At 43.4% G+C, this 14,460-nt stretch overlaps 1 protein-coding gene across 6 annotated transcripts in view; it reads right to left on the minus strand.

The window, feature by feature from the left end:
• The window catches only part of CLPB (ClpB family mitochondrial disaggregase), a 149,751-nt gene that overhangs the window by 67,809 nt on the left and 67,482 nt on the right, over positions 1 to 14,460 (minus strand). For 2 of the 6 annotated variants that reach the window (NM_001261302.1, XM_015115132.3), the window contains 1 exon segment: positions 12,967 to 13,056. The exons of the other annotated variants lie outside the window; for them this stretch is intronic. In NM_001261302.1, coding sequence (NP_001248231.1) covers positions 12,967 to 13,056 — 90 coding nt within the window. 6 annotated transcript variants of the gene reach the window in all.

Here is a 14,460-nt window from a genome sequence, read left to right on the forward strand (position 1 = left end):
TCGTCTGTTGTTATAGACAGTTCCAGTTTGGACAATAAATTAGAACATTACCCCACCTCTGGGGCCCTCCCTTGGGAAATGAGACCCCACAGAGCACTCTCTCCCCTGCTCAGGCGACGGAGCTTCTTTCTAGCCCCCACGTGGAAGTTATCCAGGCAACTGTCTTACATTCCCTCCTGAGCTGAGTTTGTGGGGGTAGAATTTGGGTCCTGACTACCTGTACTTCTCTTCTCCTTGAGTCCACAGCACAGGATCTGCAGAGGACAGGTTCCTCTTACCTCTCACTGGATAAAGGGGTACACTCAGTCAAGAGGCGACCTTACCAATGTAGTCAAAAGTACCAGACAATTCCTAAACCATTCTTTTTCAAGTGGTCTTGGAATGGAGTCTATGCTTCTACCCACTGCACAATACTCAACATCCCATACAAAGTTCCAAAAGCCAGAAGACTGCCATGCCTCTTCCTAATACTAATAGATTTTTTTTTTTAAATGGAGTTTTGATCTGTCACCCAGGCTGGAGGGCAGTGGCACCATCTGGCTTACTGCAGCCCCTACCTGGGTTCAAGCGTTTCTCTGCCTTACCCTCCTGAGTAGCTGGGATTACAGGTACCTGACACGACACCCGGCTAATTTTTGTATTTTTAGTAGAGATGGGGTTTCGCCATGTTGGCCAGGCTCGTCTCGAAATCCTGACCTCAAGTGATCTACTCGCCTCAGCCTCCCAAAGAGCCGGGATTACAGGCATGAGCCACTGCACCTGGCCACTAAGAGATTTCACTCACTGACCTTCTACTCTATACCTGACATGGTCACTTGACACAGTTAATCTTACTTAATTCTCATAATTACCTTACATAGTAGGTAATTATTATTCCCATTTTATAGATGAGGAAATGGAGGCTCAGAGGTCACATAGCTAATAAGTGGTTGTCCTCACTCTTTCTCACATATCATAATGTCACCCTCAGTTTCCAAATGAGGAAATCAGAGACCAAGAAAGAAGTAGAGCCCAGATATCCTGGTCCCAGCCTTGGCTCTTATTCCATCCTGTTTTCCTGTTTGGGTGAAGGTGCAAACACAGTCTCTGCAGAATTTGCCCTTAATAGAAAATGGTCTAAGGTTTGTAGCTAGCACTCAAATAAGCTAGTGTGGATGGAAGCATTTCAAATATTTGGCCAAAATAAAGTTGGTGGAATGTGCAGCTGGAAAACAGACAACAGTTTCTTGTGGTTTATAGAATCAGTGGTCAATGAGCCTTCTACTCCTGTCATGGCCTCTCCAGACTGATGAACCCCCTGCTCCTGCCCCAGGGGTGTTATCCGACCTTTCCTGGAGCAGGAAGAACAGGAAGTTAAAAGGCCTCTAACATACAAGTCCCATGTGCAATGGCATCTACACTTTTCCCATAAGAGATCCCTTTAGGACCTCAGTCAGAGATTACTAGCCCTTAGTTACAGTCTTATCAAATCATGCTAGGTGATCTTATTTCCAGTCCACTGCAGATTGGGAGAAGGAAATAAGAAGGCCAGGGAGGATGCTACAGAACCAAGCAGATTGATTACAATCAAGCATTGGCCAGGCAGGCAGGGAAAAGAACAGGACAATGAAAAGCTGAAAAAGGAATTCAGAGTACAGCACCTCAAAAGCCCCTAAGGGCATCACTGAACTGCCACATAGGACATTAACTGCTGGATATAATGATGAACCTGACAAAAAGTGATAGTTGGCTCAAGGAAGCAAGAAAAGTGTAATCCATTTTACAAAGAAAACACATCACTTATTCAACAAACAACATTTAATGAGCACCAATGCATGGTGGTAGTTCCTGGAGATATAATAATAAATAAGACAGAGTTCCTGACTTTCAGAAGCTAACATCCTAATGCAAGAATCAGACCACTGAGCAGACAAATGATAATACAATTTCACACGTGCAATGACAGAGCTATACCCAGGGTGCTTACCATAAACAGCAGACGAACCTCAGGAACACAGCTGGGGCTATTCTGGTGCAAACGTCAGGAGAATGCTGGTGTCATAGCCCAGCTAATAAGGAATGTCCAGAGGAGGCTCACTGCTCACCTAGGTCTCATCTCTCATCATCACCCTTCTAATGCTCTTTCTTGCCTCTGAGCTTTTGTAAATACTATTCTACTACCTGGAACATCTTCCCCTCTCCCATTACTTCAGTTGGCTAACTCCAGTACACCGCTAGGCCTCTGATTAGAAGGTCTCTGATTAGAAGTCACTTTCTCCAGTGATTCCTCCTACTTTTGAGGTACTTATTGCTCCTACGAGCTCCTCTAGCACCTTAGGCATCTCCTAAATCTAGTATTTATTACATTCTATTGCAAGCATCTGCTTACTTGACAATTCCCCACTAGACAAAAAACTCAATGAAGACAGTAAGTATGACTACCTTCTCCATTGGCCAGCAGCGTATGGCCGTAAGTATGTGCTCGACAAATACTTGTTGAATCAACAAATAAATACATAAAACATAAACAAGGTCTTAATATTATCTTTGGTTTTGGAATAATAAAAATAAAAGTAATACCAGTCAGCAGTATTTGGTGGGGCTTTGGAGTCAGACCACTTATGTTTCAATCCCAGTTCTGAACTTACTGACTGTGTAATCTTGGGCAATTTACCAAACCTCTCTGTGCCAGGCTCCTTTATCTATATGTGGGGATAATAACAGTAGCGCCTTCATGGGAGGTTGTAAGGATTAAATGAGACACTATGAATAAAGGGGCTGGGTACAGTGCCTAGCATATAGTAGCTCTCAATAAATGTTCGTTATTATCTCATCATGGGCTTCCAAAAGTGTATTTTTTTCTGTGAAAAAAGGCTTCATTCGAGGAATCCTGCATATACTTTTCCTGTCAGAAAGGCACAGTGAGGTGGGCACAGTGGCTCACGCCTGTAATCCCAGAACTTTAGGAGGCCGAGGAGGGGGCAGATCACTTGAGCTCAGAAGTTTGAGACCACCTTGGGCAACATGGCGAAACACCAACTCTACAAAAAATACAAAAATTAGCTGGGCGTGGTGGCTCATGCCTGTAGTCCCAACTACTTGGGAGGCTGAGGTGGGAGGATCACTTGAGCCAGGGAGGCAGAGGTTGCAGTGAGCCAAGATCATGCCACTGCACTCTGCCTGGGCGACAGAGCCAGACCCTGTCTCAAAAAAAAAAAAAAAAAAAGAAAAAAGAAAAAGAAAAAGAAAAAAGGAAGGGAGGGAGGGAGGAGAGGGGAGGAGAGGGAGGGAGGGAGGGCACAGTGAGCATGAGAATAGAGTTCTGAGTTAAAAGCCATCTGTTTCACTGGGTGTCACTCAGCAGTTTCTTTTTGACAGCCGAACCCTCGTTAAAATCCTGCAGTGGTCTCTAGATAACAAAAGCTTTATTTACTGTTCACTTCTGCAGGGGAAGGCAATCCTAGCTTTGAGTCCCTCTTGGTCTCTACTGGCCACTCCCAGGAGCTGGTGCCATCTAATGTTATGGAATGTCTAGCAGTGCCCTTGTCTTTAAAGATGTGAACATGTTTTCATGAGAGGGAACCGCTATGACTAATAAGACAAATAAGAGAATAACCCCTTATGTTTGTATCATGTTTTAAAGTGTAGGGAGCACTTCAAGGCAATCACTCCCTCATCCTCATGACAATCCATGTAGGGCCGACAGTTCAAGTACTATCATCTCTATTGAACAGATGAGGAAACACGGGCTTAAAGAAGTTAGGTGGCCTGCTCAACTTGCAATGCTGGTCAGTGGTAGGCTAGGACTAGACCCTAAGTCTGAGTGGCTCCATGGCCTCTGCTCTATCTTCTGTACTGTGCAGCTTCTGCCAATGCCCACAGGCCCAAGCCTCACATAACTCAGGGTCGAATGATACAACCTGAAGCTCAGGGACTAAGCTAACTTCTTATCAAGAGTCTCTAGGAAGAAGCCTCTGGTCTCTCAGCTTCCTCTCACTGAAGACTCTACACAAATTAAAACCCTGCTGAGACATCACAGAACCAGTTAGAAGCAGAGCACTTGCCCCTTCTTGCCACTGCTCAGGAATGGCATCTACAATGTGTGTGTATGTGAGGGAGTTGTCTACAACCCACCAGAAAGGTCTCCAACTTTCCAACTTGGATCAGTTACTTCATCTCATCATTTTCATCTTTTCCACCATCATTCAAACTAAAAAAAAGCGTAAAGAGCTTCAGCATGAAGTGTATTCCGATTACTTTATTTATTTTTTTGAGATGGAGTCTCACTCTTGACACCCAGGCTGGAGTGCAATGGCACAATTTGGCTCACCAACCTCTGCCTCCCGGGTTCAAGTGATTCTCCTGCCTCAGCCTCCTGAGTAGCTGGGATTACAGGCATGTGCCACCATGCCCAGCTAATTTTGTATTTTTAGTAGAGATGGGGTTTCACCACATTAGCCAGGCTGGTCTTGAACTCCCAACCTCAGATGATCCACCTGCCTCGGCTTCCCAAAATGCTGGGATTACAGGTGTGAGCCACTGTGCCTGGCCAAAAAACATTTTTTTATTAAATAAAATATATAGAGAGATGGAGTCTCTCTATGTTGCCTAGGCTAGTCTCAAACTCCTGGGCTCAAGTGGTCCTCCTGCCACAGTCTCCCAAAGTACTAAGATAACAAGCATGAGCCACTCACTGCACCCAGCCTTCAAGCAGATTTTCCTTCCCACCTTTTTCCTTTCCCCCTCCATTCCTGCCACATAGAGGACCCTGGTGACCCCAGTGTGAATCCTCAGCAGGCAGCAACGTGTATTAGAAAGACCATGGGGGCTGGAGTCTGCAAGTCTGGAAAGCAAAACTGACTGTGTGACTTTATTAACATCTGTGAGATTCAGTTTCTTCATCTCCAAAACAGAGATAATATCACCTACCTCACAAGAGTCAATGGCAAACCTAACTTAAAAAATGGACAAAGGATTGGAATAGATATTTCTCCAAATAAGACATACAAATGGCCAAAGAGCACATCAATAGATGCTCAATATCACTGGCCATCAGGAAAGTGCAAATCAAAACCACAATGAGGCTGGGCATGGTGGCTCAAATCCCAGCACTTTGTGAGGCTGAGGCAGGAGGATTGCTTGAGCCCAGGAGTTCAACACTAGGCTGGGCAATGTGGAGAGACCACATCTCTACAAAAAATTTTAAAAATTAGCCGGGGGCTGTGGTGGCGCATGCCTGTGGTTCCAGCAACTCAGGAGGCTGAGGTGGAGGTGGAGGATCCCTTAAACCCAGGAAGTCAATGCTGTAGTGAGCCATGATCACACCATTGCACTCCAGCCTGGAGGACAGAGCAAGACCCTGTCTCAAAAAATAAAATAAGATTCAATTTATATTTAATGTCCAGATCAGGCAAATCTATGGAGACAGAAAGTAATTACTGGTTGCCAGGGGCTGGTAATAGTTGAGGAGAAATGGAGAGTGACTGATAATGAATATGAGGTCTTTTTATGGCATGATAAAAATGTTCTAAAATTAATTGTCATGATAGTTTGCACAACTCTTGTGAATATACCATATAAACCATTGAGTTATATACTCTAAATGGTGAAGTGCATATAGAACCAAAAAAGAGCCTAAACAGCCACAGCAATCCTAAGCAAAAAGAACAAAGCCAAAGGTATCGGATTACCTGACTTCAAACTATACTACGAGGCTACAGTAACCAAAACAGCATGGTACTGTACAAAAACAGACACACACACCAATGGAACAGAATAGAGAACCCAGAAATAAAGCCACACACCTATACCCAACTGATCTTCAACAAGGTCAACAAATATAAGCAACGGGGAAAGGATTCCCTATTCAATAAATAGTGCTGGGATAACTGGCTATTCACATGCAGAAGAATGAAGCTGGACCTCTACCTCTCACCACATACAAAAATCAACTCAAGATGGATTAAAGATTTAAGTGCAAAACCTCAAACTATAAAAATCCTAGAAGAAAACCTAGGAAATACCCTTTGGGACATCAGCCTTGGCAAAGAATTTATTACTAGGTCCTCAAAAGCAACTGTGACAAGAACAAAAATTGACAAATGGGACCTAATTAAATGAAAGAGCTTCAGCATAGCAAAACGAACTATCAACAGAGTAAACAGACAACTTATAGAATGGGAGAAAATATTTGCAAACTATGCATCTGACAATGGTCTAATATCCAGAATCTATAAGGAACTTATGTGGGATTTTTGTCTGTTTTGTTTTGTTTTGAGATAGAGTCTCACTTTGTCACCCAGGCTGGAGTACAATGGTGTGACCTTGGCTCACTGCAACTTCCGCCTCCCAGGCTCAAGTGAGTCTTCTGCCTCAGCCTCCCACATAGCTGGGATTACAGGCGTGCACCACCACACGAGGCTAATTTTTGTATTTTTAGAAAATCCTGTTTTCTAAAACAGGGTTTCACCATGTTTTCCAGGCTGGTCTTGAACTTCTGACCACAGGTGATCCACCTGCCTCGGCCTCCCAAAGTGCTGGGCTTACAGGTACGAACCACCACACCTGGCCAAGAAGCTATAAGGAAGTTAACTCAACAAGCAAAAAATAAATCCCATTTACAAAATGGGCAAAAGACAAGGACATTTCTCAAAAGAAGACATACAAGCAACCAACAAACATATGAAAAAATGTTCAACATCATTAATCATCAGAGAAATGCAAATCAAAACCACAATGAGATACCATCTCACACCAGTCAGAATGGCTCTTATTGGTGAGGCTGTAGAGAAAAGAGAATGCTTATACACTGTTGGAGGGAATGTAAATTAGTTCAGCCACTGTGGAAAACAGTTTGGAGATCTCTCAGAGAACTTAGAACTACCATTCGACCCAGCAATCTCATTACTGGGTATATATCCAAAAGAAAACAAATTGTTCTACCAAAAAGAAACATGCACTCATATGTTCATCACAGCACTATTCACAATAGCAAAGACACAGAATCAATTTAGGTGCCCATCCATGGTGGACGGAATAAGGAAAACATGGTACTATTCCATGTGATACTACATGGCATACTACACAGCCACAAAAAAGAATGAAATCATGTCCTTTGCAGCAACATGGATGCAGCTGGAAGCCATCATCCTAAGCAAATTAACACAAGAACAGAAAACCAAATACTGCATGTTCTCACTTATTATTATTAATTTTTTGAGATGGAGTCTCTCTCTGTTGCCCAGGATGGAGTGCAGTGACACAATCTAGGCTCACTGCAACCTCTGCCCTCTGGATTCAAGCGATTCTCGTGCCTCAGCTTCCCGAGTAGCTGGAACTACAGGCTACTCGCACCACCAAACCCGGATAATTTTTATACTTTTAGTAGAGTCGGAGTTTTGCCATGTTGGCCAGGCTGGTCTTGAACTCCTGACCTCAAGTGATCCACCTGCTTCGGCCTACCAAAGTGCTCGGATTACAGGCATGAGTCACTGTGTCCAGCCTGTATGTTCTCCCAAAGTGCTGGGATTACAGGCATGAGCCATTTTGCCCAGCCGACATGTTCTCACTTATAAGTGGAAGCTAAACAATGGGTACTCATGGACATAAAGATGGCAACAATAGACACCAGGGACTCTTAGAGCACGGAGGGATGAAGGGGGGCAAGGGTTGAAAAACTATTGGATACTATGTCTAGTACCTGGGTGATGGGATCAATTACACCCCAAACCCCAGCATCATGCAATATACCCAGGTAACAAACCTGCACATGTAGGCCCTGAATCTAAAATAAAAGTTGAAATTAAAATAGATCTGATACAAAAATGTTTTAAAAAAAGAAATGAGGTAGGAAATCTAGTGAGGTATGAAAGGAGGGGAAGAGAGGCTTTTCTATTTAAAGCTCTTGTATCATTCATTTTCTTTCTTTTTTTAATTGATATATAATTCACACTCCATAAAAACAAATGGTGAATTGTACAGTATGTAAATTAAATCTTAATAAAGCTGTTAGGTTAAAAAATATATGTAAGAAGATGAGCATATTGCCTGGCATGTAGTAAGGACTCAATAAATGGTAATAAATTTATTAATGTATCCTTTCCTCTTCCTGATGTCATTCCAATACTGGCCAGAATCACCTCTAACACTAACACTGTAGAATCTTTCAGGCTCATTCCATACTAGTGCGGCCCATTTCATACTAGTGGAGAGTCACAGGTGAGTCCTGAAGGCTAACATCCCACAACTAAGAGTCTTCCTCCAATACTCAGATAAGTAAATATACAACAGAACAGTAAGAAAATAATGGTTCCATTTATTGAACACTCACTATGTGCCCAGGTACTGTGCCAGGAACTTTATGACTATTCTCACAAGAACCCTACTAGGCTGTTACATTATTATTCCTATACAATAAATGAAGAAACTGGCACTTAGAGAAGTTTTGTATCTTATAAAGTCACACTGGCAGTCACTGACTGAGCTGGAAAGTTCAACTCCAAGGCTTATAACTCTTTTTCTCTAAGTGATTACATGGCTTTATTATGCTTTCTCTTATTTATGTACATTTTACCCACACTTTACAATTCAAGCATCTTGATTTTCACTGATCTCCCTTTCCTCTATGCCTTCTGTTTACATCAAATTAGTCAACATTTCCTTTTACATAGTCTTGTGTGTTCTCAGATTGTTTCATGTGTATTCTGTTAAGCATGGCAGGTTGCTTAACAAACACTTCTTTAGTAAACGGATGTTAAGCTTGTCTCCCCAGGCAGGAAACAGGTTCCTGATGGACACACACTGTGTCTTCAACATGTCTTTATCCTTTATATAGAGAAGGCACTCATGGTCACCTAGGCTGGCCGATGGCTGGAGGACTATCCCCTACTTGAAAATGATTCTCACAGACATGGTTTTTGCCCATGGACTGGAAGTTTTCTCCTTAGGAATAGGACCTCACCTCATTGTCAACCCATTCTAGTGTAGCATCGGGGCTCAGAATAGAGTTGATGAATTAAAGACTGGGTCAACAATACTTATTCCACTGGAGACACCTCAAGGGCAGCCTTCCCACAGAGACCCCAAACCCATTTTCTCTCACCTCCATGAAAGGGAAGGTGTAGACCAGGAAGGATGGCAAGGAACTTGAAGAAGACAGGCTATTATCCCTGCCTGTGGCCATGACAGTCAGTGCAGCATCCTCTCTGGCTCAGGACCCTTCTTTTTAGTGCAGACCCAGGGAGTGCTTTCCAGAGCCCACATCTCACCTTCACATCACCAAATTCATAAGGTGGGGCAAACTTAAGAATCTGTTACTCGGTTATCTACAGACCCATCAAAACTCTGTTTTAACCTTCTCTACTTCCTACCTCTCCTAACTCTCAGAGTAGTGACATGCTCACAAGTATCTGGATTCCCTTAGATTTGTCCTATAAGTACCCTGAGGTCACCCTCTTCCCCCTCCTCTCCCACCCCCATCCTATCCAAAGCAGCATTCTTTGAGCTCCACAGATTCTCTGGGGCAGGGCTGGCAACAAGAAGAAGGTGGCGGCTCTTTGCCTCTCGGCAGATATGCTACTTGGTTGGTCAAACTTGGTTCCTCTGTGTTCCCCATCTCTACACCTGCTTGCCTCTCCTCTGCCTTTTCTTCAAGATGTTAAAAACTCGCAATAAAAAACAAATACAAAATGCTGTAATTAATAGCCAATTCCAAGCCAACCCAGCATCTCTACTAATAAACCTCAATACTTGCAAAAAGAACAATAAATTCTGCCCCTCTCTGGTTCTGAGGTGGTCTCTTTTATATAGTCTGTGTGTGTATGTATGTGGGTAAGTGTGTCTACATATATATATATTTTCCTTTATTTCCCATCCAGGGAGGGGCAGAATAATGAACTGCGTGCGTCAGGGAAGATGAATCTGAGATACTAGGGAGCAGTGCAGTAAAAAGATTAAAGTGTTATTATTGTTGGGTTTTTTTCCCCCATGGTCCATTGTGACAGCTCGACCGTCATCTGTAAAAAATGTCTCAGCGAGAGATAATCATCGGAAACTCAATAAAGCGTCAGGGGGAGCCTCAGCCCCTATCAATCACTAGGTGCCTGGAAAATTTCAGCCCTCTGTCTCCCTTCCTGCTATCCATATAAATGTCTCTAATATATTTTGTGTGGTGTGTGGGACCCATCCCTGATTTGGAACTTTTGATGAAAAAATATTTATACACAAAATATGTAAATCGGTTAAAAATCATAAGACTAGTTCTTTGCCACCCAATTCTGTTTTTTCTTATTTTTATAAATGCATCAAATTTATTGTTTAATAAAACATGTCAACTAGTCTATCTCTCTCTCCTAGGACACAGACAGATACACACACACACACACACACACACACACACACACACACAGAGTTTGGAGGGCTAAAAGGATGGAAATAATCAACCTAACTGGCTGATTCATTTAATCATGCAGTTGGCCAAAATGTATCCTGGTAACTCTATGGTGGCCAGAACCAGAACTATGGAGAAATGACATGTAGAAACATTGGCCACGGAGTGTGACAAGGCTCTGAGTGAGCCTGGACAAGGATGAGGAAGGGGCTGTGACATTATTAAAAATAATAAATTGCCCACACAGCTTTTGGCCTGGCAGATTCCCAAGCCTTTGGACAAGCCAGAGATCTGAGCTGACTAAGCTGTGGGCACATGCAGGCTGATATGGTTGTTGGGTCTTATATAAGAGCAGGAGATAGTTCTGCTGGCATTTGACAGCCTCTGCCTCAGTTTCCTTTATTATAGGGTTACTACCTATATTATAGGGTTACTGTGAATACAAAGTAAGTATCAATCAATATTATCTGCTACCCTTGCAGCTATCACCATCGTCATCTCATTATCACCTCCCTCTGTTTCTCTATCCTGAAAGGCATCAATTCCTGCAGTGCCCTCTCCTTTAGGACCTACAAGGCTCTTCTCTGTCTAAAGGATAAAGTCCAAGAGTCTTGATCTGGCCCTACTCTACTAATGTTGCATCTTTATTGCTCATCACTCTCTAAGATGAATCTTCTGCTGTGTGCATGCTTCACCCTAACATGTTCACCTACCAGCGTGAAACATAATTTTTCTGTTTCTCATATCTGAGTGGTTTTTTGTTTTTTGAGACAGGGTTTTGCTCTATCACCCAGGCTGGAGTGCAGTGGCGTGACCATGGCTTACTACAGCCTTGATCTCCTGGGCTCAGGCAATCCTCCTGTCTCAGCCTCCTGAGTAGTTGGGACCACAGGCACATACCTGGCTAATTAAAAAAAATATATTGGGCAGGGCATGGTGGCTCATTACTAATCCTGACACTTTCGGAGGCCGAGGCAGGCAGATCGCCTGAGCTCAGGAGTTTAAGACCAGCCTGGGCAACATGGTGAAACCCCATCTCTACTAAAACACAAAAAAGTTGCCGGGCATGGTGGCACATGCCTGTAATCCCAACTACTCAGGAGGTTGAGGCATGGGAACTGCTTGAACCCAGGAGGTGGAGGTTGCAGTGAGCTGAGATCATGCCATTGTACTCCAGCCTGGGCGGCACAGCAAGACTCTGTCTCAAAAATAAAATAAAAATAAATAAATAAATAAAATAAATAAAATAAAATAAAATAAAAGTTGTGTAGAGATGGGGTTTCACAATGTTGCCCAGGCTGGTCTTGAACTCCTGGGTTCAAGCAATCCTTCTGCTTCAGCCTCCCAAAGTCTTGGGATTACAGGCATGAGCCACCACACTCGACTACTCTGTATGTTTTGAACATAGCACACCCCTTCTCTACTCACATTCAATTGCACCCACCTGTCAACCCTCCATACAGCTGTCCAAAACCTTCCGATACTTTGAGGCTCAAATGTCATTTTATTTCCTTGACTTCTTCAGCCAGAGATTCTCTTCTCTAAGCTCTTATGGTCCTTGCTATCTGTACCTCTGACTGGACCCTTTGTCAAATATTGTCTTGGTAATGTCTTAAGTCTTTATTATTACTAATTACTGTTCTTGCAAGCACCTTATATTTGCATAATGCCTTGTATTTTCTCAAGCGCTTTCATAAGTCTTCCAATTTGGGCCTTACAATAAGCCTATGGTGTAGGAAATATTATTCTCTACAGATGAGAAAATCAAGCTCAGAGAGCAAAAAAGAATTGCCAAGGTTACACAATTAGGTAATGGCTAAGCCATTCCTTGGACTCTAAATACTATTTGGCTCTTTGAGGGTAATAGTTTGCTACCAGAGAAAAGCGTTTGGAAGGCTGTGTCAAAGACTGACATTCCGTTAAGAGTATAATGAGGAGGAGGATGTAGAAACAGAGGTTTACATTCACAGAATTTCTTCTATGTTCTAGGGTTTAGGTTAGGGGTAAATGTACCATACTACCTCTCTAACTCTCCCAATAACCTTTCTTTTACAAATAAGGAGACAGTGCCTCTGGCAGGTATAGAAAATCGCTCCAGGTGTCAGAGCTATTTAGTGTTCTGCACACACATAATACCATAGCTTAAACACACAGCCTCTCTAGGAGTGAAGCTTAAAGTGGCAAAATAAGATCTCTAGTAGGGAGGTGAAGGCCCAGATGAGTTTTTTAAGCAGTTCAAGCACAAGACCACAACTAATACCTGTAGTCTAGATCATGCTTTCCAAAGGGTCGGAGCCTATTAGAAATGCAAAACCTCGGGTCCCACCCCAGACATACTCAATCAGAATCTGAGGGTAGGGTCCAGGAACCTGTGTTAACAAGCTCTCTAGGGGATTCTTATTTCCTTGGGAGCCTTATTGTTCTCAGCTGAGTTTTTGCTCTCCAAGGGCATGCATTCTCTCTGCTATGCTTGGGTTAGGCTGGGCACACAGTGGGTGCTGGGTAGTTAACTTATACTGAGTAAAAAAGATAGTCAGATGAGACCATCCTTGGCATGTACTGGGGAGGGGGAGAAATATTATACAGAGCAGTTCCATTACCGCCAGCAGGGAGTCCTAGCCATCTCCTGAACTCCAGGGCACTTGTCCACTGGTTTGTGATGTGCCGGCTTGCACCGTCCTGTCGCCCATCTGAAGACACAGAGATGGGGAGGTCAGCTGGAGCAGGCCAGGCCCTGCAGACCCTGGAGCTGTGGGAACGGGGCACTCAGGCTGGTGGGGTTGGTCCAAGTCCTCTACCCCCAGAAGGGCCCTATGCCAACCCAGCTTCTGCCCCACTCATCTTTATTCAGCTGCCACTTGGAGCTGAGAAGAGAAGCTGATTTATAGCCCGCTCTGGCTGCGTTTCTGCCGTGTTTTATTGTTTTAATTGTACATATGAGAGGCACTCAAAATGCTTGCTTGCATTTCTGACAGCCCCAGACACCCAATGTTTATAACAGTTACTTATAAGCAGCCAGCGGCATCCCGGGCTGGGTGACTTGTTTACTGTTACCACTAATTTATTACCTCCTCCATCTGAGGATTAGGGCCCCCACCCATCAGCCAGCCACAAGTGGAACACTCCTGGAGTGGGCATGGGTAGGGCTCAAGGCACTGAATGGAATGTGGTCGAGATCAGGGAATAGGTTGGCAGAGGAACAGCTATGATCCTCATACTTCTCTCCACATTTATTTCATCTCATAGACATTCTAAGCCACGCCCTCTGCTTTTTTCTTCTTCCCCGTCATTTTCATCCTCCAAAGCCCAACTCAAATTCCACTTCTTTTAAGAATATTACGTTGGGTGCAGTGGCTTACGCCTGTAATCCCAGCACTCTGGGAGGCCGAGGCGGGTGGATCACCTGAGGTCTGGAGTTAGAATCCAGCCTGGCCAACATGGTGAAACTCCATCTCTACTAAAGATACTAGTAAAATAAAAATAAAAATAAAAATTAGCCAGGCATGGTGGTAGTACCTATAATCCCAGCTACTTGGGAGGCTGAGGCAGGAGAATCACTTGAACCCAGGAGGCAGAGGTTACAATGAGCCAAGATCGTGCCATTGCACTCCAGTCTGGGCAGTAAGAGCGAAACTCTGTCTCAAAAACAAAAAAACAAAACAAAACAAAAGAACATTACTTGCTCTGATAGTAAGCCTAGAGCTTTAAGAACATTAGAAATCACACGGCAGACAGGGGCACTGGAGGCCAGATAATCCAATGACCCATGGCAAGAATCCCCTTTACAGAATCCATGATGGGCAGATATCTCAGCTGTTAGCACCCCTTGAGTGGTGAGTTGCTCAATACCTCCCAGGCAGGCTTCCTGCTTTACACTTTGCCAAAACCCATCTCCATAGAAAAATTCTGCATTAAATGTCACCGTGCTTTAAATATATATATGATTATCTCTAATCATCCTAACAACCCTATAAGATGGGTATTGTTATTACTACGTTACAGATGAGAAAACTGAAATTCAGAGACTTTAAGTCATTTACTCAAGATCACATATCTAGTGAGTAACAGAGCTTAGATGAATCATTCAGATATCT

The sequence above is a fragment of the Macaca mulatta genome, chromosome 14 (genome assembly GCF_049350105.2).
Source record: "Macaca mulatta isolate MMU2019108-1 chromosome 14, T2T-MMU8v2.0, whole genome shotgun sequence".
NCBI classification, from domain to species: Eukaryota; Metazoa; Chordata; class Mammalia; order Primates; family Cercopithecidae; genus Macaca; species Macaca mulatta.